Genomic DNA, 23,683 nt, shown 5'->3' on the forward strand with positions numbered 1-23,683 from the left:
AACTTATCCTGCCAGCACCTGGACTTTTCCATGTCAGAGCTTCAGTTGCAGTTATGTTTATGGGACCAGCATGATTGGCCCTTCATGCCCTCTATAAAATCTGTGTCAGAGCATTATCTGGTATGTCCAATGCACAATATGACTGTAATCATAGTTCTGGATAAAGATGCATAATTTAATGTATATATCATAGCTCTTTAGTGCAAGGCCAGTGGAGAAAATGGGGTTTTCCCTCTTTGTTGTCAGTGAATAGATCTGTCAAACACATTTCAGTTGATCATTATTTCAATGTAAGCTAGAGAGGTTTCCTTTTAATTTGATGTATGTACTAATCCTGAGTATTCCATCATTGCCTGTACAGGACTTGGTCACTAATTCTCATTTAGCTGTGCCCCAACCAACCTGTGATCACCTGGCTTCCAAAATATTTGTCACATCACTCTTGTCCCTGGGGTGAAAACAAAGGCAGCTCCTTGATGGCAGTAATAGGAGCAGAATAGCTCTTTCGAGTAGAGTGGGTTCAGGAAATGATTTTCCTCAAAAATGCAGCTGCTTCACAGCTGAGAGATGTTGCTATCATTTGCATTTTGCAGCTGCTTCCTGAAAGAGCAAAGTTTTCTTGCAGTCTTCATGTAGACCAGTCTGCCTCTTGAATACTCTTGGTCTGGGCAGTTTTAGCAAATTTTCATTTAAGTGAAAAAAAAAATAAAAAGACAATTGGCAGTGGTGTAGAGTGTAGTTGAATCTCTATGCATCTGAATATCCTTGGCAGTTTGTATTGTGTTTTGTAATTCAGCAATGTGTCTTCTTATACTGTGTAGCCACTATAAATGGGGATTTGACCTCTGGTGAAATAGCAGTTTTAAGTGTCTCAGCCCTGAATAATGCTGAATATAAAAAAGGGCCTTTTCTGAAAGAGGAGATACTTTCCTTCTCACTCCAGAGGTGTGGGTTATAAAAATAAATTTACCTTTTTCTCTCAGCCAAGAAGTCTCACTTGCACTTTTGTCTGTGTCCATTTTGTCCCCCAATGCAGAAGTACATCCAGGAAGCCAGGAACCTGGGCAGCACCATCCGGCAGCCCAAGCTCTCCAACCTCTCTCCATCAGTAATTGCACAAACAAACTGGAAGTTTGTAGAAGGCTTGTTGAAGGAATGCAGAAATAAGGTAATACAGAGAATAATCCTGCTCTCCTGCACCTCATATCCATCCTTTCTGGACCATTTTGTATCCAGGATGTTTGAAACCCCCCCACTTTTCTACCATCTGTTTCTGCTTTTTCCCTATAAGGATTTTTGCATGGTGGTGAGAAATTAATGAAGAGATAATGTATTCAGAAATTCTGCAAGGAGCAGAGACTTTATCAAGCAGATTTATGATAGAGATTGAATATTCTGAAGGGTCTTTACCATCCTGCTGCCCAAGTCTATTATAGCACATTTCAGTTATAACTAATGAGACAGTACAATTTTAACAGGAGGGAATAGTCCAAAAGAGAGGTTTGTGGGGAAGATACAGCAGCTTTTCTCATAACTATATTTGTGAGGTGTATGCTTTTAAGCACTTAAGAAAGAAATTTGGCATTAATTTGTAGACATGCTTCACCAGTACATATTTGACAACATAATAATCTGAAGCAAATGTTAATATTTATAAAAATACAGCAAAGAGAATAATTATGAAATAGACACATTCTTGCCTAAAGTAGTAGAGGTACTGCAGTAATTATATACAACTTTTCATAAAACTCTATGTACATCTACTTCTGATTTCAGTTTATGGAACTGTCCAAATAATCCCCATCCCTTAATAGATGCACAAGAGATGGTGAAAGTTTTTGAAGGTGGACTTGGCTCTGTGACAGTGAGAAATTGCCAGAGGCAGTGCGGGGGAGAAGCAGCAGGGACTAACTTTGGACTTCTTCATCTCCAGCAAGACTGTGCAGAGGTGCTTAAGGGAGTATTCCTCATTTGAAAGCAAGTCCAGAATAGGAACAAAGATGAAAAAATGTGTAAGAGATGAGTGGAACTGCTTCCCTCACCATTTTTCCCTCCAGTTGGCTGTATGATGAATATATTGTGACTGGAAGACTGTACTTCAGGAGCTGGTGAAAGTTTTGGTGGGCAGTATGAAATTGTGCACAGTTTAGGAGAATTAGCTTATGGGGAAGCTCAAGAGGTGGACTCCAGAAGGGGTTTGGTTTGATCCAAATGCCCTTCTGGCAGAGCAGCATCTCCCAGGAAGGACATACCTGTGCTGCTTGGAAACACTTGGGTGCATTCACCTCCCCTGGGAGGAGGGGGACAAAGTGTCCTGCTCTTGGGGAGTGCATCCAGTAGGCACCAAAGCACCCAAGATCTGTTTTGTGGCCTTGCTGCTGAGCATCCAGCTTGTTAATGTGGGACCTGCTGTTCCCTTTGTTGGGGTCACTCTGTGGAGGATGATGTGCCCATTTGCAAACCCTTTTTTTAGAAAAACAGAAGGTGAGCACTGCTGCTGTCCTGGCTTGAAAACCAGGGATAAAGGAAGGGCAGGTCTGCACTAATGCCAGAAATACATATATACAGCCAGTTTTTCTGCCAAAACTTTATCATGTGCTTCCTTATTGGTCATTTTCAAAGTGTAAGTGGTCTTGGGAATTCCTGGGAGAGATTTACCTCTCTTTTGCCCTGTCTTTTTGAGACTAAGAGGATGTTGGTTGAGAAGATGGGTCGAGAAGCTGTGGAGCTTGGTCATGGTGAAGTGAATATCACAGGAGTGGAAGAGAACACCCTGATAGCCAGTCTGTGTGACCTCTTGGAAAGAATATGGAGCCACGGTCTGCAAGTCAAACAGGTGAGGAATAAATATTCCTGCACATTGCAGAGCACACTTTCCTGAAGTTGTGTTGTTCTGTTCCATCTCTGCTTTCAGAGAACACCTTTAGTGTGTGCGTAGATGTGTTAAAATACTTGTGTGTCCTGCAGTCTTTTTTATGTCAGTTCCTACCTCCTGTGTGTCTCCATGTTGTGGGATATGTGCAAATGCACTTGCAGATGTGTTCCACAGATGACTTCTTGGAGGAATCTCCATTTAACATGGGGTTTTCATTTGGTTTGGTGGGTTTTGGTGGTTTTATTTAATAGGATTGTAAAAAAACCTCCAACTATTGCTGTGTTATTAATATTTTTATTAATGAAGTTGCATGGGCTAGAAGGCAGCCTATCCTAAATGTGCTGTGAGTGGGATGGGGGAATTGTTTTCCTGAAGGATAATTTAGTACTTCAAAGTAACAGTCTTGCTATTTTGATTCTTCCTGGGTGCTGTAGGGGTACTTAAATTATAGTTACAAGTTGACTAGCTAGAGGTGTTGGGGTTTTGTGTGAAATTAATAATTGTTTTGCTCTTCTGTTTGGAGTCACTTGTGGGAGAAGATGGAGTTTGGAGGGCCTTTACCAACTTTACTCCTCCCTTGTACAAAGGAGTAGCAAGGGTGCAGAAGATTATAACTTTTTTTAAAAAAAATATATGTTCATAATCCAGCCAACTGTAATCCAGTATCTCTGTTCCCAGCAGCCAAACACCAGTGTTTAACTCTGCTCTCCTTCAAACTATCCAACAGTTTTCTATGTGAAGATTTACCATGTGATTCTCTCCCTTCCCTCTTGTATATCACTTAGGATAGAAGCTGTACTGCTTTCGTCTTAGAAGACAGAGCATCAGTTTACTCTGCCTCAAGCCAGGTTTGGGCCTTTCAGAGCAGCAGACGGCCAACCCTTCATAAGGTTAATGCTTTGGATTGATTGCAGATGTTGGCAAGCAGTGCTGAATGCTGGAATAGATAGAGTGGTGGAATAGAATAGAGGCCTGATGGAGGAAGTGCAGTGTATCTCACAGTATGACACACAGTTTAAAAAAATCAAAAGTAAAAAAGCACTACCAGTTCTCTGTGTGCTCTGGCCTTTATGAAATATGCAAAAATCTGCTGTTTCATACATCGATTTGATTCCATTTTTCAATAATGAGCCAAGGGAGACTCTTCTTTCTCAACTGACCATAGTAATGAGGATGGCTTTCCTTCCACCCATCCCTGCTTCTCCCTCTTCCCTGCTGATGAACCCAGTAGTTCTACATTAGCTACCTACTGATTTTTCCACCTGCAAAGGGAATCCATGCCTTCCATTGTCCTGAGCGACGCAGGGCAGTTGTGATGCAGGATCTAATGGCTGAAGCAGTCTGGACTTTCAGAAGGCCTTGGTTATTCCCTTGCCCATTCTCTATCCCACTACTTTCCTTAGGCTGTCTTCCTTCCCCCTATAGATCCAGCTTGCCTCATCATTGCTATTTGGTGAAGTTAAAGGAGAGGTCCACGGTGCTGGAGTAGCGGGCAGACACTGCATGAGTCCTCACATCCATCATGGTTGTTGGCATCACTTTGCTGCAGGACCCTTTGTTGCTGCTTTCTGTGATCTGTTGCAGTTCTCCTTGCCATGGCAGCTGGTTGCTGAACACTAGACTGTGTGTGCATGTGTGTGTTTATTGGGAGAAAAGACAGTTCTGGATGTAACTCTTTGCTGGGTGGTATTTTCATGCTCTTTTTTATCTGTTTATAATAAGACTTGGAATTTTGACTTTCCCTGTTGGATCTGTCAGGTACACACAAGGCACAATGGATTTTTTTATATCCTCACCACTGAATGCATATTTTTAATAGATTTTTGTCATCACAGATGTTACAGACAGTCTAGGATTTATTCTTCTGGAGGCATGCCACATCTGGAATAATCCCTCATGATCAATAGTTCATTATGTCAGCTGCAGGGAGCTATAGCATGGAAATGGTTAGAGATTTTTGAATATAGTTAAAAAAAGAAAAAATTAAAGATGAACTATCATTACTGCACTTCTGGGAAGGCACTTAGATAATTTTAGATGAAATTGATAGTGTGGAATTGACAAGCGTTGCTTTACAGTCATGGCTTCTTTCTGCACAAAGCTGTAAATAAAAATATGGCCTCATAATATGACAGCTTTTCTGAAATGCAGAATTGCTAGATCTTTACTGGGATTTCAGGTTAATACAGTACTTTAGGAAGATAAGTAATACTAATTATCTGCCAGTAATTCCAATTGATGTGCTGGAGAGCCTCTGTTTGCTTACTGCTGCCTTTCTGCAGGTTTGCAAGCTTATGGTTTATTATGTGAACTATTTTATGATGAATCCAAGTGAAGATGAAGCTGCCCAGTGAAAGATTTTCTCACTCTCTGCTTTAAGCCACCAGGGGTTTAAGAAAGCAACATAATGAGCAAGGTGCTCTTTTTAACTGCAGATGATGGATTTATCTTGGCCTAAATACTACATCCCAAATTTTAACTTTTAAGTTGGTTTTACGGTGTGTAGAACTGGGGTATTTTTGCTGATAAGCTTTCACTGTCCTGCTTTTATTTTGGGATATTTTACTGTGTTTGTGATTATGCAGGTGCTTTGCTTGATGAAATTGAGGGGAATCTTTGGAGGTTGTAGAAATGGGCAGCATTTATCCTTTGCTCTGAATGACCCTGAGGGGAGCAGGGCTTGGCCTGGGTGTCTCAGGCTGGCTCTGTGTCCCTTGTCATTTACTCTGGAGAGGCAGGGAGAGACCCACAGGACAGGTCACAGACTCAGATTTGAAACTCCACAGCATTTTCCAAGCCTTTGAGTGTTCTCTTGTATGGTAATGAACTAAGAGGGAAGAAGTTCCATTGACTTTTTCCTGTTACCAGAATCATTAGATCCCAGTAGTCTGACTCTTGCTTTTCCTTCTCAGCCTCTTTACAGCTCCCAAGCTCCTCCCACTTTTGTCTTATTTTTGGTTTTTATCATTGAGTTTATAGGTAGAAACATCTATAAAGAAAGTTTTTGTCATGGCTGGTACTTTCAATCATGTTTCAGACTTCTTTTTTTTTTTTTAAATTCAGCTGGTAGTGATTTCTTTAACTAATATTTTTTCATTTTAGGGAAAGTCTGCTCTGTGGTCTCATCTGTTACATTACCTAGAGAACAGACAAAGAAGAACCACATCAGGCAGCTTCAGTACCTCAGGTAAGATTGGCATCTGCTGGAAGAAGATGATTAGAAGCTGTGAGTAAGAGCTGCCTGCGGATTTATACCAAACAGTTTTTTTCCCTTGGAAATACCCTTCACTCCATATTGCTGAATCAAGTGTTATGGCTACTACAGGTTTAATATGGGCCTGGTGTGTTGTCTCAGTATGTTTTATGGGAAATTAACTGGTTTGTATTGTGCCCACTTGTTTGGGTCTGGATCTGAGTACCATGGTAGTCAGAAACCCAGAAAGAGCTGATGCTTTGAAATGGATTGCTCTGGTAAATCATCCTCCATGAGACACACAGGCCCTGCATGACTGCAGAGCAAAATGATCTTGTGGGTCAGGGTGGAAAACAGTGCAAGCACAGAGATTTGTGCTGTACACCCTGAAGTTTTACATTATGGCTTGAAAAACAACTGAACGGGAGGCTTACTGTTAAAAACTTCAGCTGAAGAAACAGATTTTAATTTTTGTTGCATCAGGTGTTGCAGTAGAAGCAGTTTTGTGCATAAGATCCACTGATAATATGTTTTTAGGATTATTAATGTAATTTGTAAACATTACTTCTTGTGTCAGGTGGGGGCATAGGATATAAATTTGGAGAGAGCAATAGGTTTGGGGGAGGCAGTGGGTGCCTTTTATTTTTTTAAAGCTGCTGTAAGCAAAGATTTGAGTATTAGTAACGTGCACAAGATCCTGTAAGCAAGCAAAACCATCGATTTGGAAATTTTAAGGTCTCCTGAATGTCCCTTAGTCCGTAGTGGTTTTGTGTATCAGAATAAAGCACAATCTGTTCCTTGCTTTCTAACTTGTTATTGAGGGCAAGGATTGTATTTAACATGGAACTTCTGGAGTTTAATTTGAAAGATAAGAGTAATAATATTGCTTGAAAACCCCAAAATGTGATATTTAAAAAGTGGTGGTGCTATAGGAGTGTGCAGAGTAATAGCTCAGTAGCACAGAATGTGTGTTGTACTGAGTACAACATATTTAACACTGTTCTGTGGTGTCAGTAGTGCCACTCAGGGTTACTACACAGCCAGAAAACAGGGCAGTCTTTAGAAAATAATACCTGATTACTATATGTCTTAAGTAATTTGATGTCGTAGCAATTCCAGCTGAACCTGCACTCAGTAATGGGTTGGTGCTCAGTGTATGCTGATCTGTAGAACTATCTGTGTAGCAAATTAGATTTTCTTGTAATTTGGAGTGGAAATACACTACAGTACCTTCACGGTCACCAGTAGTACAAGAGTGCAAATTGGCATTAATTCACCTTCTTTTTTATATTGATTTTAGAATCTTTAGATAAATTTCTGCTAATAAGAAATTGTTTTCCTCTGAATCTAGGAATACTTCTTGATTCAGAAAGACGAAAGTCTGATACAAGTCCAGCCATGTCACCTCTCAGAATCTCTCTCATCCAGGATATGAGGTGAGTTTGAGCTGTTAAACAAACCAGAAACCCCCTGAGATTTGCAGTCTTGTTTCTGTGTCTGCACCATCCTGTGTTTCATGCAGCAGGAGGGGCTGTGGGGAAGGAACCTGTTGAACTGTTTTAAAGTAGATAGTTCAGTGTTTTCATTGACCTTTACAGAAACAGGTTCCATACTGAGGAGTTTTTATATTGTTTGAGCTATTAAATTATGGAAATACCATGACAAGGTTTTCGTATTTTTAACATTTTGTGTATTGGTTTATTTCCACAGAGGCGTGGGTGTAGTATTTGTGTTTTCCCAGTCATTGCTGAGTTCTTTGTGTAGCTCTGAGATCACTTTTACTTCTTAGGGAAGAATGCAGTTTAAAAAACTTGTTTGATCTAAAGAATGGGTTTATCTAACATTCAGTACTGTAGTGTGAATAAAACTACTGCCCAATGCCTTCTTTTCAGTACACTGAAAAAGCAATATGCAGAACTTCTGAAACAACCTTGGCAAGAATTGTCTTTTCTTTCTTTTTCCTTACAGCATCCATTTTTTTCAGTAGGGAAGAGTGAATTGAGGATTTGCCTGCCTTATTAAAATATACCATTTGTGCCTTGTGTGCAAGAAAAGCTTCTACAGAGCATGCAAAGACAGTGTTTAATTTTCCAAAGCATTCAGCCATAAATATTGCAGTGATAAGGTCCAGAATGAGTCCTAAATCATGTGAGACAATGGGCCTGGTTTAGAATTTTGTAAATAGGGCACTGCATTGCAGATATTTCCTTTTCAGGCTCTTATTCTCTTTGAGCTAGATTGCAGGGATTTTTTTACTGTGCTGAGTATTAAGGTGATTATGTTTCTTTTTCTATAATTTACCTGATATTTTCTGTTCTTTGGAAAACTTCAGCTGAGCTTGGTTCAAAAGAGCTGTCATGCTTTGACAATACCAAGCATGTCTTTTTGTTTAATTCCAGGCATATCCAGAATATCAGTGAGATCAAAACAGATGTTGGCAAGGCCAGAGCTTGGGTTCGCCTCTCTATGGAGAAGAAATTGCTCTCCAGGCATCTGAAGCAGTTGCTTTCAGATCATGAACTTACAAAGTAAGATGGGTTATCTTGGGCAAAGCTTTAAAAAAAGTTAAAATCTATATAATTGTTTGGTTTCAGAAGTCCAGGTGTGCCTATTTTTGTATCTGCTTAGCAGTGTGCAGAAGGCATGGAACAAACTGGCCTTCTAAGTGTGTGAGTTATTTGGGAATTCAGATTCAATGGTGGGGTTCTTGACATGTGTTTTTACATTTATAGCCTGCTCAGCAACATAAGGTGAATTGCTTTCATAATAATCACACACAGTGTTTACTGTGTGGGAATTAAAGCCATAGTAATTGTCATTAATTTTAATTGAAACTTCTGTCTGGAGACAGCTTTACCTATGCTGTCTGCTTTTCCTTTCCTCTTCTTCCACTCACCATCTTCCAAGGAATTTCTTCCCCTATCCCCCTGAACCCCAACAGCTAATTATTTGAGATTTACCTTGTTTTGTATTATGTTGTGTTTTCTGATGAAGCTGTAGCCTTCAGTGAATGAGGAAAAGCTGAAGGATGGAGAGAGGACAGCTAATAAATCTGCCTGTATGTGCAAATTGAGATTAAGCCTCTCCAGTGAAGTCAACAGTTCGGATCAGGTTAAATTTAGCACTGCTTGTCCCATGCAGAGCACATGCTGTGAGAGGACTTTCCACACACCACCACACTCCATGTACCCCCACAAAAGAGAAGGAAAAAAAACTCTTTTAACACTGGCCAGTGTTCTCTTCATTTATCAGGCAGATTCTAATTCTTTGGAACAGAGGGAGACTGCAGCAACAGTATGTTTAAAATGAAAATGACAAAGGAGCAACTTGTACAGGATGACATCAATTCTCTGTAATCTTGTGTGCTTTGTGCTGCATATTTACATATCCTACTTAGAGAGCTGTTGTAGGCAGTGTGGTTTGAAAGTGTGCCCCGCTTGTTTTTAGAGGAAACAGTGCCGAGTTCAGTGAGGTACTAAAAGTAATGGTGCAACTTCTGCCATTTTACAGTTAACAAGATTGTGTGTTGTTCCTTTTGAAGCAGCTGTTAGGTATTTTAATTATCCCATTCTCTTTACTTGACATTTATTAGCAAATATAAGGAAAATGTTTCATGTTTGGTTTCTTTCTAGTGTGCAAAGGGAGCAGGGAGAAATCACATGTCCTGAGATCTTTGTGTGCTCAGGGAAACAGAGAAACCTTGTCCTTTGAAGAAACAGGACAGCACATACCCTGACTGGCTGTCAAACATGTGATTCAGATTGTGCAAATGTAACACAGACATGGCCACCTTTTGTGAGACTTCTGTGGTTTTGTCAGTCTTGTGGCTGCTGGCAGGTCAGGTTAATTTAAGGCTCAGTCTCTTTATTTTCATTGAACATTTCCTGTCAGTCTCTAGTGTCAGGTTTGTTATGTGAGTGAGAACATGCCTGTTTGTTGACTATCATTGATTTGTTTTGCAAGTTTCTGTCTTGTGACTTGCTGACTTTTTTTGTAAATTGATACCTGAAACCGAGGGGAGTTGTCAGGATGCCCTCCTGAAAGGAACAACCTGTCCACAGCTGGGTCAGCATTTCTAGTGCCTAATTCCTGCATTCTGGAGGGTTTAGATATTCCTGCAGCATCAGTTGGATTTTTATATATTTTGGCATGCTCTTCTTTTATGATTATGCCCAGCACTTGTATTATTTCTTGGTTGCCACCTTTGCCTGTCAGTTTGGTTATGTCAGGAGCTGTGTACTATCAACACTGAACTATTCCCTGGATCAATGTGCAGGCTGTTGTAGGCCCTGGGTGATCACTTATAGCCAAATACAAGCAGATAGCCCTAGTTCTTGCCTTATGTCCTTTGAGAACAGTCTTCTGTCATACATCATGTGCTGGAGAGCTCTCCCATGGCACTCTCTGCTCAGAATTAACTTAGGAAAACTCTCCAGTTCTGTCATGTTACATGGTCAAAAGAAGTCAGAATATTTTTCAAAAAAGTGCAAAATTCCTTTTTCCATCTTGGGGGTGGGAGAAGACCCTTAAACCAAATGTTACATTTGAGAGGTGGAAGATAATGACAACTGGACTGATTCAGTTTGGAGATGTCAGCCTTGCAGAGACTCAGTGTATCTTGGCACACTGAAAACTCTTGGCTCTCCCAGTATCACTCCTCATTTGTAACTGCTTGCCCATTATTCACAGTGTACCTAATAAATGTGCACAGTAGAAAACATTTCCCTGGGAGCATCTTGTTGCTGTGACAGATTATGTGTTTTGCTTTGTCAGGAAGCTCTACAAGCGTTACGCGTTCCTCCGCTGCGATGATGAGAAGGAGCAGTTCCTGTATCATCTCCTGTCATTCAATGCTGTGGATTACTTCTGCTTCACCAATGTTTTCACAACAATCTGTAAGTATTTGCTTTCCCTGCAACTCTGATTTCTAGACTTGGTTGAGTCCTTGTCCAAAATTCTAAATAGCTCTGAGCAACATGCCCTAATGTAATGGTTCTGCTTTTTTTCCCCTGGGATCTATCTGTGGGTGCTGTATTGCTGTTTCCATGATCTTCTCTGGTGGGCAGGAGCTTCTGTCCCTGTCACTTTAGTTTCTAACTTAGTGAAGTAGATAGCTCTAATAATTTTAGTTAAGGGTGAGTTCCCAGCTGAAATTTTTGTGGTGGGCTTGATTGCATGATACTAAATAATAAGTAATAATAATAGTATGGGATGTTCACTATCAAGAATATTAATACATGCTGGGAATTAAAAGAAAACAAACCTCATTTTTTGTGCTGCATGCCTGTCTCTGGGTTTGGGGTAACAATGAAATGCCCATTGAGAGTTGCATCAGAAATCCTCAGCATTTTTTTTCTTCTGGTTGTTAAAAAGATACCCTAGAGAAACTTTTAAGCTATTGTTTATAGCTATAACACTGAACTGTGTTACAGAGTTCTCAAAGATCTGTGTGCCTACTGCCACAGGACATCACTGGAAGGCAAAATAAGGAAAGACGTTAGAAGGCTTATGAAATTGGGGGTGGGATATGTGAAAGGCTACCCTTGGTGCTGTGTTGTGATTCACACTTGTGTGTATGAGAGACAAAGCAAACAGACATCCAAGCAAAACAGCTTTTGGTCTGCAGGCAAGTTCTGGATAATGTGAAAATCTGGTCTGCTGGATGCAGTTAAATTGTCACTTACTTTAGGACTATCAGCACAGAAAATAAAAAGGGAAACATTTTAATTCATTCTTAAATGCTGTGAGCATTGGGCTTTTAAGAAAATCCAACCACCAAATGCTTTCTCGAGGGCACTGAGAGCTGAGGAGATGCTCAGGGAGAAGTGCATTAAATGCCTCATCTGAAAAGCCCTGACTGTAATCTGCTTATGCACTGTGAAAGAAGGGCAGAAAGCCAAGAAACACAGTGACCATTCAGAGAATTGGATTTTATTATAAAAGGTTGGTTAACAGAGGGCTGGGCAGGAGATGCTGGGTGGTGGAAGAGGATATGCCTTGAGAGTCAGAGGAGGGACAGCAGCTCAGGTGATACTGCATGGAATCACTCACAGGTAAACCAGGGGACCAGAAAGCACTTGAGCGTATGTGTGGAGCTGTTTAGAAGGGAAAAAAATTGCTTGTTCTTTGAGAGATGGATAAATCCTAAAATTAATATAAAAAGAGTGACGTGGCAGGGAGAAATGTGCAGCATTATGCTGTATTTTCACTGGGTTTGTTCAGCCATGGCAGTGAATGCTGCTGCCATCCATGCCTGTGAAGAAAGGCTGCAGTTAGAACCTGAGTGGGACCTGGGGGAGTTGTACAGTGCACTCCTGGGTACAGCAATATCATGTCTTTGCTTCCTTGTCACTAAGCTGAGGATAAGTAAGTCTTTGTGCCATGTTGTGAGGTTGGTAAATAAAAAAGGATTACACTCATAAGAAGGCATTATTCCATCCAAATATCTGTTCTGCTGTCAGCTCTGCTTCTTAGTGGCTGCTGTGTATGTATACACTTCCCCTTTGTCAGTCAGTGCTTAGTGTGCAAGTGTCAGCGTGATTAACTGGGATCTCTGTTCTTTTAATTTCATGGTGCTGCAGTGCTGTTTTATGGCTTATCTTTTGCTCCTCTCTTGACTAAAGAGGTTACATAATTATTCTTCTTCATTTTTGAAGTGTTATTTCTTTTGTGTTTGCAGTGATACCATACCATATTTTGATTGTTCCCAGCAAGAAACTCGGTGGCTCAATGTTCACAGCCAATCCTTGGATCTGTATTTCGGGGGAGCTGGGTGAAACAGGAGTCCTGCAGATTCCCAGGAACATATTGGAAATGACTTTTGAGGTTTGTGTTACTTGATACAAAGCCTGATTTGAGTGTTCTGTTTGTTCAGTTTTAAATTCTCCGCTTGCTGTAGCACCTTGAAAGCTGAAAGGGTGGCAGATGTGTCTGCGCTCCTGGTCCAGTGGTGTTTTCTGTCTTGTCCTTCACCTGTGGAATGAATGTGGAATATCTTTGTGGCTTGTCACAGATAGTTTGTGCCTTTGCATAGCACATTTGACCTATATTTAATAGCATGCAGAATAAAATGACTGACAATTCCTTAGTGCAAGGGATAGACAAGACTGTCTTTATGTTACAACTGTGGGAGGTGTCATATCCTCTTCTGTTGGGAAACAAAGAAGTGATTCTGCTCTGATTTCTGCATGTGTGTTGTGTTCATTGGGTGAAATTGAATTGAAGAATGTAGTTCAGCTAACGTGCTCTGTGCAGATCAAAACAGTATTTAACAAAACAAGCAAACAAAACCAAATAAAGCCACCTACCACTAAAAATCCCAGACCAACTATGGAGTCAGAAACAGGAACCACATTGCTGAGTTTCTGTCTGAGCACCTTCCCTAATAGTTTATTCCCCCAACATGCTGCTTTCTTTTTCAGTTTCCTCTGACAAACTCTTTGTTTAATTTGCAGTGCCAGAACCTGGGAAAACTGACCACAGTGCAAATAGGACATGATAATTCAGGGCTGTATGCCAAGTGGCTTGTGGAATATGTTATGGTCAGAAATGAAATAACAGGGCATACTTACAAGTAAGTATCATCCTGACATTTCATATGGGTAAGTAGAATTCCTGCAGGGAGCTGGCACAGCAGGGCTTGTTTGATTAGAAAGGTCTGATCTCCTGGGACTCTGTGTCTACAGTTGCCTCAGCCTGAAGGCACAGAAAGATTGTTTGGCTTCTGGCATTAAACAAATCCTGGTTCTTCTGAATTCAAACAGGGTTTGCAGTTTGCAGATGCTCATGTCTCATATCAGACTGTTGGTGGAGAGGATGAGTTGACTGTTGTGCAGCTTAGAAATAATCTGCCTTGAGCTCAAGGAAGAAACAGCAAGTCAGAGCTTGCTGCTTACCAAATATAGGTGATATTTTATATTAGGACTGGATACTCCAGGTGTTACAGAGACACGTTTGGACACAAGCTGGAACACAAGGCCTTATGAGTGTTAGAAACCTGTGTTTACATGGGGAGAGTAAAGGAATGGAACTTAGAGTGAGAATTAAATTTATTTGTGTTAGATACAGAACAGTTTGATGCCCTGTCCTTTGTTTAGGGAAACTGTCAGGCTCATGTTGATGTCAAATCGGTGGGCAAGTCCACTCAGCTCTCCATGCCAGTTCATTTGTAATTAAATGAAGAGGAAAGATTTTGTTTTTGGATGCTGTTCAGTTTTCCAATTAAGCTGATTAAACTGCCATCAACATTGGTTCAGAAGAAGTGATAATGAGCAAATGAGCATGTGTGCTTTCTAGTGTCTGATTTAATACCCCAATTCAGTAGAAGTACTGGTGTTCTGGCATTTAAGCCTATGTTTGGGCTGTGGGGTTCTTTTACAGCTGGCTTGCTATGTAGCATATTCAGTGCATTTCTTCACCCATCCATAGGATGTAGTAGGATTTCCCCTCTTACCCATTTTTCCTCAAATCATGCTACATGTGGGACTCAGGCACAATCTGCTTTGTGGATGGATCATCTACTGCAACACTCAGCACAAACTTGGAACTGAAAAGCTGTTTGACTTTTGCTGCCTGTGCTGGCAAAAGCCAAAGCCAAGACTTTATTCCTTGGTGCTGGATGAATGAAGTCTTTCTAATAACTATGCTAGCAGGATTTGGGCTTTAGGCAACTGCAGCTGAAAGTCTTTGGCATGGAATTGAATCTGGATTGATGCATTTATCTCCCTGGTGTTGTTAGGTTTCCCTGTGGAAGGTGGCTGGGGAAGGGGATGGATGATGGCAGCTTGGAGAGGATCCTGGTGGGAGAGCTGCTGACTTCCCACACGGAGGCCGACGAGCGGCAGTGCCGGACCCCTCCCCTGCAGCAGTCTCCAAGCATGATCAGGAGATTTGTCACTATCTCACCAAACAACAAGCCAAGTGAGTGCTGGGGCTTGTCCTGTCTTGTCGTGTTCTGCATCATCACCTGAGGGCTTGCAAACACAACTGGGGTTTGGAGAGGACCTGTGAAACTCAGCCCAGTGTCCTGCTTGAACTCCAGCTAACTTCCAAATTACAATCCTGGGCATCCTGTTCTGTGTACTTAACTTTTGAAATCTGAAAGGGTGGCAGATGTGTCTGTGCTCCTGGTTTTTTGTATTGTCCTTCACCTGTGGAAAGGATGCTACAGAGGAAGGTAGAAATTTGCTGCCTTTTCTCTGTCTGTTCTTCATGGATGAAGACTCTTGCTAGTGGTTTCTATTCACAGACTTCTTTGTTTGCTCTTGAGGTCAGTGTTCTGTGGTTGTCTTATTCCTGATAAATCAGGTGGTTACTTTGTTCCCAGCCGTTCTTGGGTTTGCAGCAAAACTACCACAGGAGGTATTTCCAGGATGCCCAGGTTTGTCAGTCCTGAGCAAAGCACTGCTTCTTTTCTTAGCTTTGGGTCCTGGTCTGGCCATTCACATAATGTGTAAAAACCCTTTCCACTGTTGGTGTTTTGAAACACCGCAGTGTTAACTTCAATATAAAACCAAACCATCTCCATTCCTACCTCCTCAACAATAAATAAATGTAGAGTTGGGTTTCCATTGCCCACACCCAGCACTGTTTCCTTAACAGAATGAGTGATATTAGTGCTCCTCTGCTGTGCTTTATGCTGTGCCATAACCCTCACACACAAGGTACAATTTCTGAAGCTGTAACTGGATATATTTTTGTGTTTTGCAGAGTTAAATACTGGTCAGATACAAGAAGCTATTGGTGAAGCTGTTAATGGTATTGTCAAGCATTTCCACAAGCCAGAGAAGGAGGTGAGAGATTGTTGTCTTGGTAATGGCATTCCTGTCCTAAAACTCTGATTAGTAAACATGAGAGAATATATAGCAGAAGTAACCAGACTTAATGGACAGCCATGTGCTTGGGAATTCCTGAAGTGCAGCAAAAATGAGATACTGAGGTAGTACAGCCTCAAATACCTGTGTGTTTCTGCTAAGTGGAGCATTCTGTTAAATTGAATGTTAACATTCTGGTATTGGAAATTGTGCTGTTAGTCAAATTCCACCAAGGATTCTATCCATACACTGTCAAGAGCACTGCTTACTGTTTAGTTTGTTCTGAATTAACTGATATTTTGCATCTGCATTGAGTTCTAAGTAGGTTTTTAATGTCTGTTTTGCATTTTCCTTGCTACTTAAAACACGAAAACTCATGGGCCATTTTAAAAAAAGGGACAGAAACAAAGGGCACCCCTAAAACACCCACATCCCCCAAGAAAGTGAAGCAGAAGTGCTCTTCAAGATTGTTTTGCATTACACACGTGATCAGCTGACAGAACAGTAATTTTTTGAAACAAACCTAAGTAGCTGCCCCTGTCCAGCCCTTGTGAGCCAGAGAGGTGTAGAGCAGTGCTGGGTCTGGATGAATGGCTCTTGACAGTCAGGATTTTCTTACATTCCTGTAACACCTGACTTGTAAATTCATTATGGCCTGACAGATTCATATCTAGTGTAATTCTAGTCAGTGATCACATTGGTAATAATCTCAAGTGGTCATGCACTGGTTTTGCAGAATAGAATTTGCCATCATGTGCTGAAGCAGGACTTTGTTTTTTACTGAGCATTAAATGTTTTTGTTGAGAAGAGGCACATGCTACACTGGGTCTGTGATCTGTTACTTAAAAAAAGAGGAAAATATTTTCCTAATTTTCTTTAGTGATAATTATTATAGGTAAAACCTGCTCATTGTCTTGGCCTGTTTGAGGCTTTGTTTGATGATGATGAGGCCCTGACAATGCTTTCCTCAGCCTCATTCTTAGAGAAGTCAATCAATTTTTGAATGCTCAGGACTTGTAAGAACTGAGTCATCCTGTTCAGGGTCACTGTTTGACAGCAGATTTGAACTTTAGACATTTGTTTATTTAAAAACTTAGTGGGACACTTGTGTCCCAGAGTCCCAAGGTGAGGTGATGAATGTGTGTGCTTTCTGTGTGTGCTGCAGAGAGGCAGCCTGACCCTGCTGCTGTGTGGAGAAAGTGGACTTGTGTCAGCTCTGGAGCAAGTGTTCCAGCATGGATTTAAATCACCAAGACTCTTCAAGAACGTCTTCATTTGGGACTTTCTAGGTGAGTGGGAGGCTGACATCCCAGAGCCTGTTTGTGTCTGAAACACATCCAGCTGTGCTCCTTATCACTGCTGTTGTGTCTCAGCTGGTGTGAAGAGCAGACTTCTTGGAGGCATCGCAGCAGCTGAGTGGCCATGAGAGCTCCTACCTGCTTGTGCTGCTGTGAGAGAGAGAGAGAGAGAGCCTGTCTTCTGCCAAAGCTGACTGTACTCAGTGCAGCAACTGGGCTCTGTCATTCTGGCAGTAACAGTGTAAAACAACCCTTCTTACTGGGGAAGAGGCACATAAACAGGGTGGTGAATTGACATGGAGTAACCTTTTTGTTGATTGAGCACAGAGAAAGCAAGAAATCACATTTGTAAGAGGTTGAGTTGTCTTTCAGAGCACAGCAGATGGATTTAGTGCTGTTGTATGTACTGGACATTGTAATAAAGGTGTTATAAGCATGCGTGTTTCACACAATGGTCTAGATCCCTTGACACAAAGCTAAATAAGTCAACTGAGTTCACAAACACATTTTTAAAAAAGGAATTATTTTTAATAATGTTTCTATATTTTGAGTAGCTACATTAACATTACTGTTCCCCTTACATGATCATTTTACTGCACTCACATTCAGTACATAGGTGAACCTCTTTAGCACTGTTCAGAGGGGAGGAAGTGGAATCCCAGTTTTATACAGGACTGAAACAAGCAGTGCCTAAAAGTAACGATTCAGGAAATTCATGGATCCTAGGCATTTCAATTTTAATTCTCTCCTAAATCCACTGATGGAACTTCATTATCTCCCACCATTCTTTTTAGAAAAAGCACAAACATACTATGAGACCCTTGAGCAGAGTGAGATGGTCCCAGAGGAGAACTGGCAGACAAGGGCCAGGAATTTCTGTCGCTTTATCACTGCTATCAACAACACCCCCAGGAACATTGGGAAGGATGGCAAGTTTCAGATGCTGGTGTGTCTTGGAGCCAGGTACAAAAAAACTTCTTTATAATTGTTGCTGTTAGTGATATTTTAATGAAATGAAAAAGATGTTGCACGTGGGGCAGTTACTCCCCACTTCCTGTCTCATAAAGAGAAGGGGAGAGCATGGTAGGTCTGCTTAAAGCAAAGAATTAAAATGATGTCTGTGCAGATGTGAAATTAACTTGGCTTTATTTTTATTCCCAAACTGCCCACTGGCCCCTTGTCAGAGACCACCTTTTGCACCACTGGATCGCCCTGCTTGCAGACTGCCCCATTACAGCCCAGATGTATGAGGACATGGCCCTGATTAAGGATCACACGCTGGTGAATTCTTTGATTCGGGTGCTGCAGACCCTGCAGGAGTTCAACATCACCCTGGAGGCATCTCTGGTCAAAGGAATCGACATCTGACCTCCTGTCCCACAGGAAAAACTGTCTTTACACACACAACAAAAAGCAACAAGGAGTGAATCTCGTTAGTATGCAAAAGTTCTGTCTTGCCAGTACATTGTATCGTGAACTTGTTCATGGCCCAGAAATGCAACTTTGACTTTTCTTGAAGGAAACTCCAGAAATAGTACAGGCAAATGGATAGAAGCTGTAAACTCAATGTAAAAAAGAGGATTTTGGTATAAATCTATTTTAGAGTTTATTTGCTGATTTGCTTTTTACACACTTTCATGTGAAAGAGATAGAGATGAGTATTGTGCAGCTTATTTTAAAGCTGCAGTATTTCCTTGCCATAGAAAATGTGCAGTGAGCCTTTCAGCATTCTGTGAACTTGCCTTCAGATATGCTGTATGTCATAGACCCCAGTGTATACACTCCATTTCTGCTGAGAAGGTCATTCTATAGTTTTTAAACTAATATTTTATATATTAACATTATTACCAATGTTTGATTTTTAAGGTGTTGGGTCATGTTCTGCTGCAAGGGAACTACAGATTTGATCTGTGCTTTTAATAGCTCCAAAGCACTGATTTGTCAACAATTATTTTTTTTCCTTTATTTTTGCTGTCAGTATTATTTTTAGTGAAATCCAGGAGACTGAACCGTGAAATGTCCAGAGATCAAAGTAATATTTTTCATATTGGTACGTAATTGCACAGAAGAAGAAATTAAGTCTGTTTTTTAACTGATGTTTTTTATTTATTTAACCTATCATTGTGTTTTGTAAGTTTGTCTTTAAAAAAAAAGTCTTCTATGATACAACTGGCTATATTATGTTGCAATTCAGAATGTACAGTGTAGCCCACTTAAATGAAAAACCTGGAATAATTGTTCATAACACAAGAACATTTCCACTTAAACCAGCCTTTTGAAGCTTGGTATCTGGTTGCTGCTGGTAATTCTCTTAACTGCTAATAAAGAGGGACATGAGTTCCCCAGATGCCAGATGACTAAATAAAAATCTTTATGCCCCATCTGAAGTAATGACAGTATACCTTACTAACAACTAAAAGGATTTCTTAATGTTTCTGAAAGGACAGTGGTATTAAGGTTTTTTTCTTTTCCTTTTGAGTGCATATGTCTTGGATCCCATTGTCACAGTCCGCTTCATTTGGGATGCTTTTGTTTTTAGCAAAGAAAGTTTAGGCCATTTCTGCTATGAAACACAAACATTTTGAAAGCTTAATTTATTGGAGATCTGCAACTTGGCAAATGCCTAAAGGCATCTCTGTTCATTTGAATCCTCTGATAAAAATCTCTTTGAAATGAATATGTGACTTAAGAACAGGCTGATTTATCAGCATCACAAATTACTGTACAGAAGTTCAGGGCTGTGTATTTAAGAGGTCTCCACTGTATAAACTTATCTCAGTATTGTCTCTCTTTGGAGAAACAGAATCTGAGTTTTTTGGTTCATACAATGTTGTAGCACTTTTACTTTACCTACAGCTTAGTCACATCTTGTGATAGTTTTATTTCCATAATTTATGAGTATAGCACATGTATTAAATTTTTGACTATTTTTAATTTTGTCCTATTTATTTCATTATTAAACTGAGAAGTTCCTTTGTCACTACTTATCAGAGCAAGATTCTTCTTTGATTTCACAGTAGCATTAGGAGGATGAGAGGGCAATGTCTGAGCCACTCCTCACATGGGGTGGGTGCAAATTCTTTCACAGCTTACAGGAGCATTTCACAGGAGTATTCTCTGTGTGTGCAGGGTTGGTTTTCTTGGTGCTTTTAAAATTTTTCTTCCTGCTTTGGAAGGGCAAAAATAAAAAAACAGTTTTACTGCATTCTAAGAATTTCATATATTCAACTTAATATGTTAGGATAGTCTTTTTACACCTGCCCTAAATTGTTCGTGCATTAAAAATAGCAAATTTTTTTTTTGTTTTATTTTGGGGTTTTTTTTTGTTCATTTGTTTTCTTTCGTTGTTTTTGTTTCAGCTGTCTTGACAGTGACTTTACTAGGCCAGTGTATTTCACAGGGAATATTAAGTAAGAAAGGAAGATTCCATAGTTTGACCTTAACATTTGAGTTGATCCTGTTAAAACCATATATCTCATAGGATTAAGGGTGGATTAATTTTATTTGCATGAGGTAATTACCCTGAACTAAGGTTCTTTTTTAATCTTTTTTTTTTTCCTCACACAAATTTACCTAGTGAGACATGATACCATTGGCCCAATGGCTGTTTTGGTGTGGATTGTTTTGCCCTCATTAGGAGAGTTTGAGGTGGCTGGGATGGGCAGAGGCTGGGATTTGGTGATTGCCAAGGGTGAGCTCCTTGGCTGGCCCATGGGGCTGGTGCTGCCCATCAGTGAGTTCTGGCTGTCCAGTGCAAAGGGAAGACACAAAGATCCTCTTCCACCTCCTAGGTTACTTTATTCCCACATTAAAAACCAGTTTGAGATAGACCTTCCTCTTCCTCTCACAGGGGGCCTGTGCTTGATCCTGTTGGGGTTCAAAGCACTTTCTGCTGTGCCCTTCCAAGGCTGCAGGGATTTGCTCCACTGACGGAGCAGTGGAAGGTTCTGAGATGCAGCAGAACCAAAGCTGGTTTTGTTAGCTCCAAAGGCAACCAAGGAAGAGCAAGATATTAAATACAGGATTTTGGGAAGAGATTCCATGAGTAAGAACAGCCCAGGCTGTAGGAGCAGCCACAATCCCACACCCTTCTCTCATGGCTGTTCTGGCAGCAGTCCCACAGGATAAGGTCAGGATCCAGCATTTGCTCCTGCCATGCCATTCTGCTGAACTTTATGGGAACAAGGAGTGTAATCAGCACCTTTTTATCCAGAGCTTTGTAAAATCCTTCTCCCTTTGTTCAGAGTAATGTGGTTTTAACTTTTTTTCTTGTTATTTTTCCAAAATAAGGGGGCAGGTTTGGTTGGTACAGTTAGTGTGGCTGTGCTGTTCTGTTGTTCAGTGGGGATTTTTTGGTAACAGTTAATGAGAAAAGATAATATTTTTAACAGCACACATTCATTCTAAAGAGAGAAATGCAGTGATGAAAAAGTAAGCAGTTCATCATGCAGTAAGTACATAGTGCTAAACTAGCCAGACATGTTTACAGGCTCATCATACCTGATTTGAGAGAAAAAATTTGGCTATCACCTATCAATTATTTAGCCTTCTTTGGTTAATGCTACAATGATACTTTATACAAAAAGAAAATGCAAATTAACAAAGTTTGGTTTAAATGGAATCAAATACTATGATGGTAAGTTTATACAAAAGGAAAAAAAAGCCTTTACCTGCCATAAACTTTAACCACCTGATATTCTGTAGCTGAAAACATATTCATGAACTGGAGACTGTTCCACAACTTTTTCCATTACAAAGAGTATTTTTCAAACTGTTCAAATTGGACTTAGTAGCTGGATGACCCATACTTTTTATGTGTTTTAAATTCATGCATATGTTAAGATTTCTGCAGTGAAACTATTCAGATTTAACATTTTCTGTATATTGTCAAATGAATTTTGTCCGTAGTGAGGAGACTATAGGATACTTGAAAATACTTGAAGAAATTGTACACGTACTTCACATCTTTGTAGCTCTTTATTTTATACCTAGAGATTGGCTGTTAAACTAAGATAAAGCATCAATACCTTATAAACTATATATTTTACTACATGGGGAAATCACTGGCTTGTTATTTTTAAGGGCCGTGTTGAAGTTTACATTATAATGACAAAACCAGGTACTGTTTTCCTTTTTTTTTATTTTTCCTGTGACATTTCAATCCATTGGACATTAAATGTGAATTGGATATACAAAGACGTTTTACAGGTGTAGCTCATTTGCTGAATTGCAATAAAATTTGTCTTCTAACATGAAAAAAATAGCATTAATGTGCTATTTTCAAAAAGTCTGGTATAATTTGGCTGATCATCTGGCTCATTGCCTGGCTGCAGGTCTGTGGGACATTTTAGTGGCTCATTTCAGGAGATCTTTGCTTTGTGTCTGATCTGCCCAGCTACAGCTGCTCCCTCCCAGCTGCAGAGGCCATCCCTGTCAGACTGCCAGCAGTGGAGGAGATGCTGCTCAGGAGTCAGGGAATGGGGACAAGGGAAGGCAAAGGGACCACACAGACCTTGGGAGGGTCTGTGAGCACACACACCCTCAGATGTGCTGCGGTTCCCTCTGTTTCAAACCACATGAGGCCATCTCTGAATGCTCTGTTCCACCAGGGAAGACAGAAGGAAGGAGTTGGATCATTCATCTGGAGCTATCTCTGGTGCTTCACCTCTCACACCCCTGGGGTGGTTTTGCATGGGAGGTTTTGCACCTGGTCTGTGGTGGAGGCTTTTTGTAAGCAAAGGGAAATAACAAATAAAAATATCAATATCCCTCTTGGGGGAAGGCATTGATCTCCCTGAGCTGGGGCCATGCTGGGGGATGCCAGAGGTGAGCTTGGCCTGAGCCATGCTCTGGCCTCATCCTTGGGCAGGTTTTGGAGTGCATTTGTGGATTTGGTACCTGCTGTGGGTGTGCTGGGCCTGTGAGAGACACCAGAGCTCTGCTCCTGGCTGGGACGGACCTGCTGCTCCTGACCCTCTGCAGGGATGGACGTGGGGCTGAGGTAAGTGCAGCTTCACTCATCTCACCTCAGGTTTTTCAGGTTTCCTCCAAGGAAAAGGAGCACCAAGAGCAGGGCCTTGGTGGGCAGAGTGTGTTGTGCAACTGCAGGGGCTGTTCACTGACTGCTCTGGTCCAAAATGTTACCATTTGTTGTAGCAATGACTTGGAAAGTTCTCACAAGGAAACACAAATGTCTAAAAGTTATTTCACATGACAAAGTGTCTCCTTTTTTCCCCTATTAACTCAGAAATGTGTGTGTATTAATAGGCCATGCTGTGTTCAGTTCTGCGATAAACAGGAGCTGTTCTTCATTTCAGTGACAGTGGCACGTTAAGGTGCAGATCCTGCAACATTTAAAGTGTCACTGGTGGATCTGATGTTTGTTTGGGGAATGTTTTTCTACAAATGGCATAAAAAGACTTGGACAAGACATATAAATTACATGGGAGGGGTTTCTAATGCCCCTTGTGACCAGAGAATGCACAAATTTCCTCTGTCTCAGATG

At 40.7% G+C, this 23,683-nt stretch overlaps 1 protein-coding gene across 2 annotated transcripts in view; it reads left to right on the forward strand.

The window, feature by feature from the left end:
• The window catches only part of DENND5A (DENN domain containing 5A), a 64,282-nt gene extending 41,905 nt beyond the window's left edge, over positions 1 to 22,377 (forward strand). Inside the window, exons 11-24 of one of the 2 annotated variants that reach the window (XM_063158492.1) lie at positions 1,037 to 1,168; positions 2,684 to 2,836; positions 3,661 to 3,765; positions 5,978 to 6,062; positions 7,420 to 7,504; positions 8,468 to 8,596; positions 10,842 to 10,963; positions 12,748 to 12,893; positions 13,523 to 13,641; positions 14,806 to 14,987; positions 15,777 to 15,859; positions 17,046 to 17,169; positions 17,973 to 18,141; positions 18,363 to 22,377. In XM_063158492.1, coding sequence (XP_063014562.1) covers positions 1,037 to 1,168; positions 2,684 to 2,836; positions 3,661 to 3,765; positions 5,978 to 6,062; positions 7,420 to 7,504; positions 8,468 to 8,596; positions 10,842 to 10,963; positions 12,748 to 12,893; positions 13,523 to 13,641; positions 14,806 to 14,987; positions 15,777 to 15,859; positions 17,046 to 17,169; positions 17,973 to 18,141; positions 18,363 to 18,546 — 1,818 coding nt within the window. In that variant the 3' untranslated portion in view covers positions 18,547 to 22,377. The remainder of the gene's footprint in view (positions 1 to 1,036; positions 1,169 to 2,683; positions 2,837 to 3,660; positions 3,766 to 5,977; positions 6,063 to 7,419; positions 7,505 to 8,467; positions 8,597 to 10,841; positions 10,964 to 12,747; positions 12,894 to 13,522; positions 13,642 to 14,805; positions 14,988 to 15,776; positions 15,860 to 17,045; positions 17,170 to 17,972; positions 18,142 to 18,362) is intronic. The other variant, XM_063158493.1, reaches the window with a different exon arrangement.
• Positions 22,378 to 23,683: the final 1,306 nt, after the last annotated feature.

The sequence above is a fragment of the Melospiza melodia genome, chromosome 6 (genome assembly GCF_035770615.1).
Source record: "Melospiza melodia melodia isolate bMelMel2 chromosome 6, bMelMel2.pri, whole genome shotgun sequence".
Lineage (NCBI taxonomy): Eukaryota > Metazoa > Chordata > Aves > Passeriformes > Passerellidae > Melospiza > Melospiza melodia.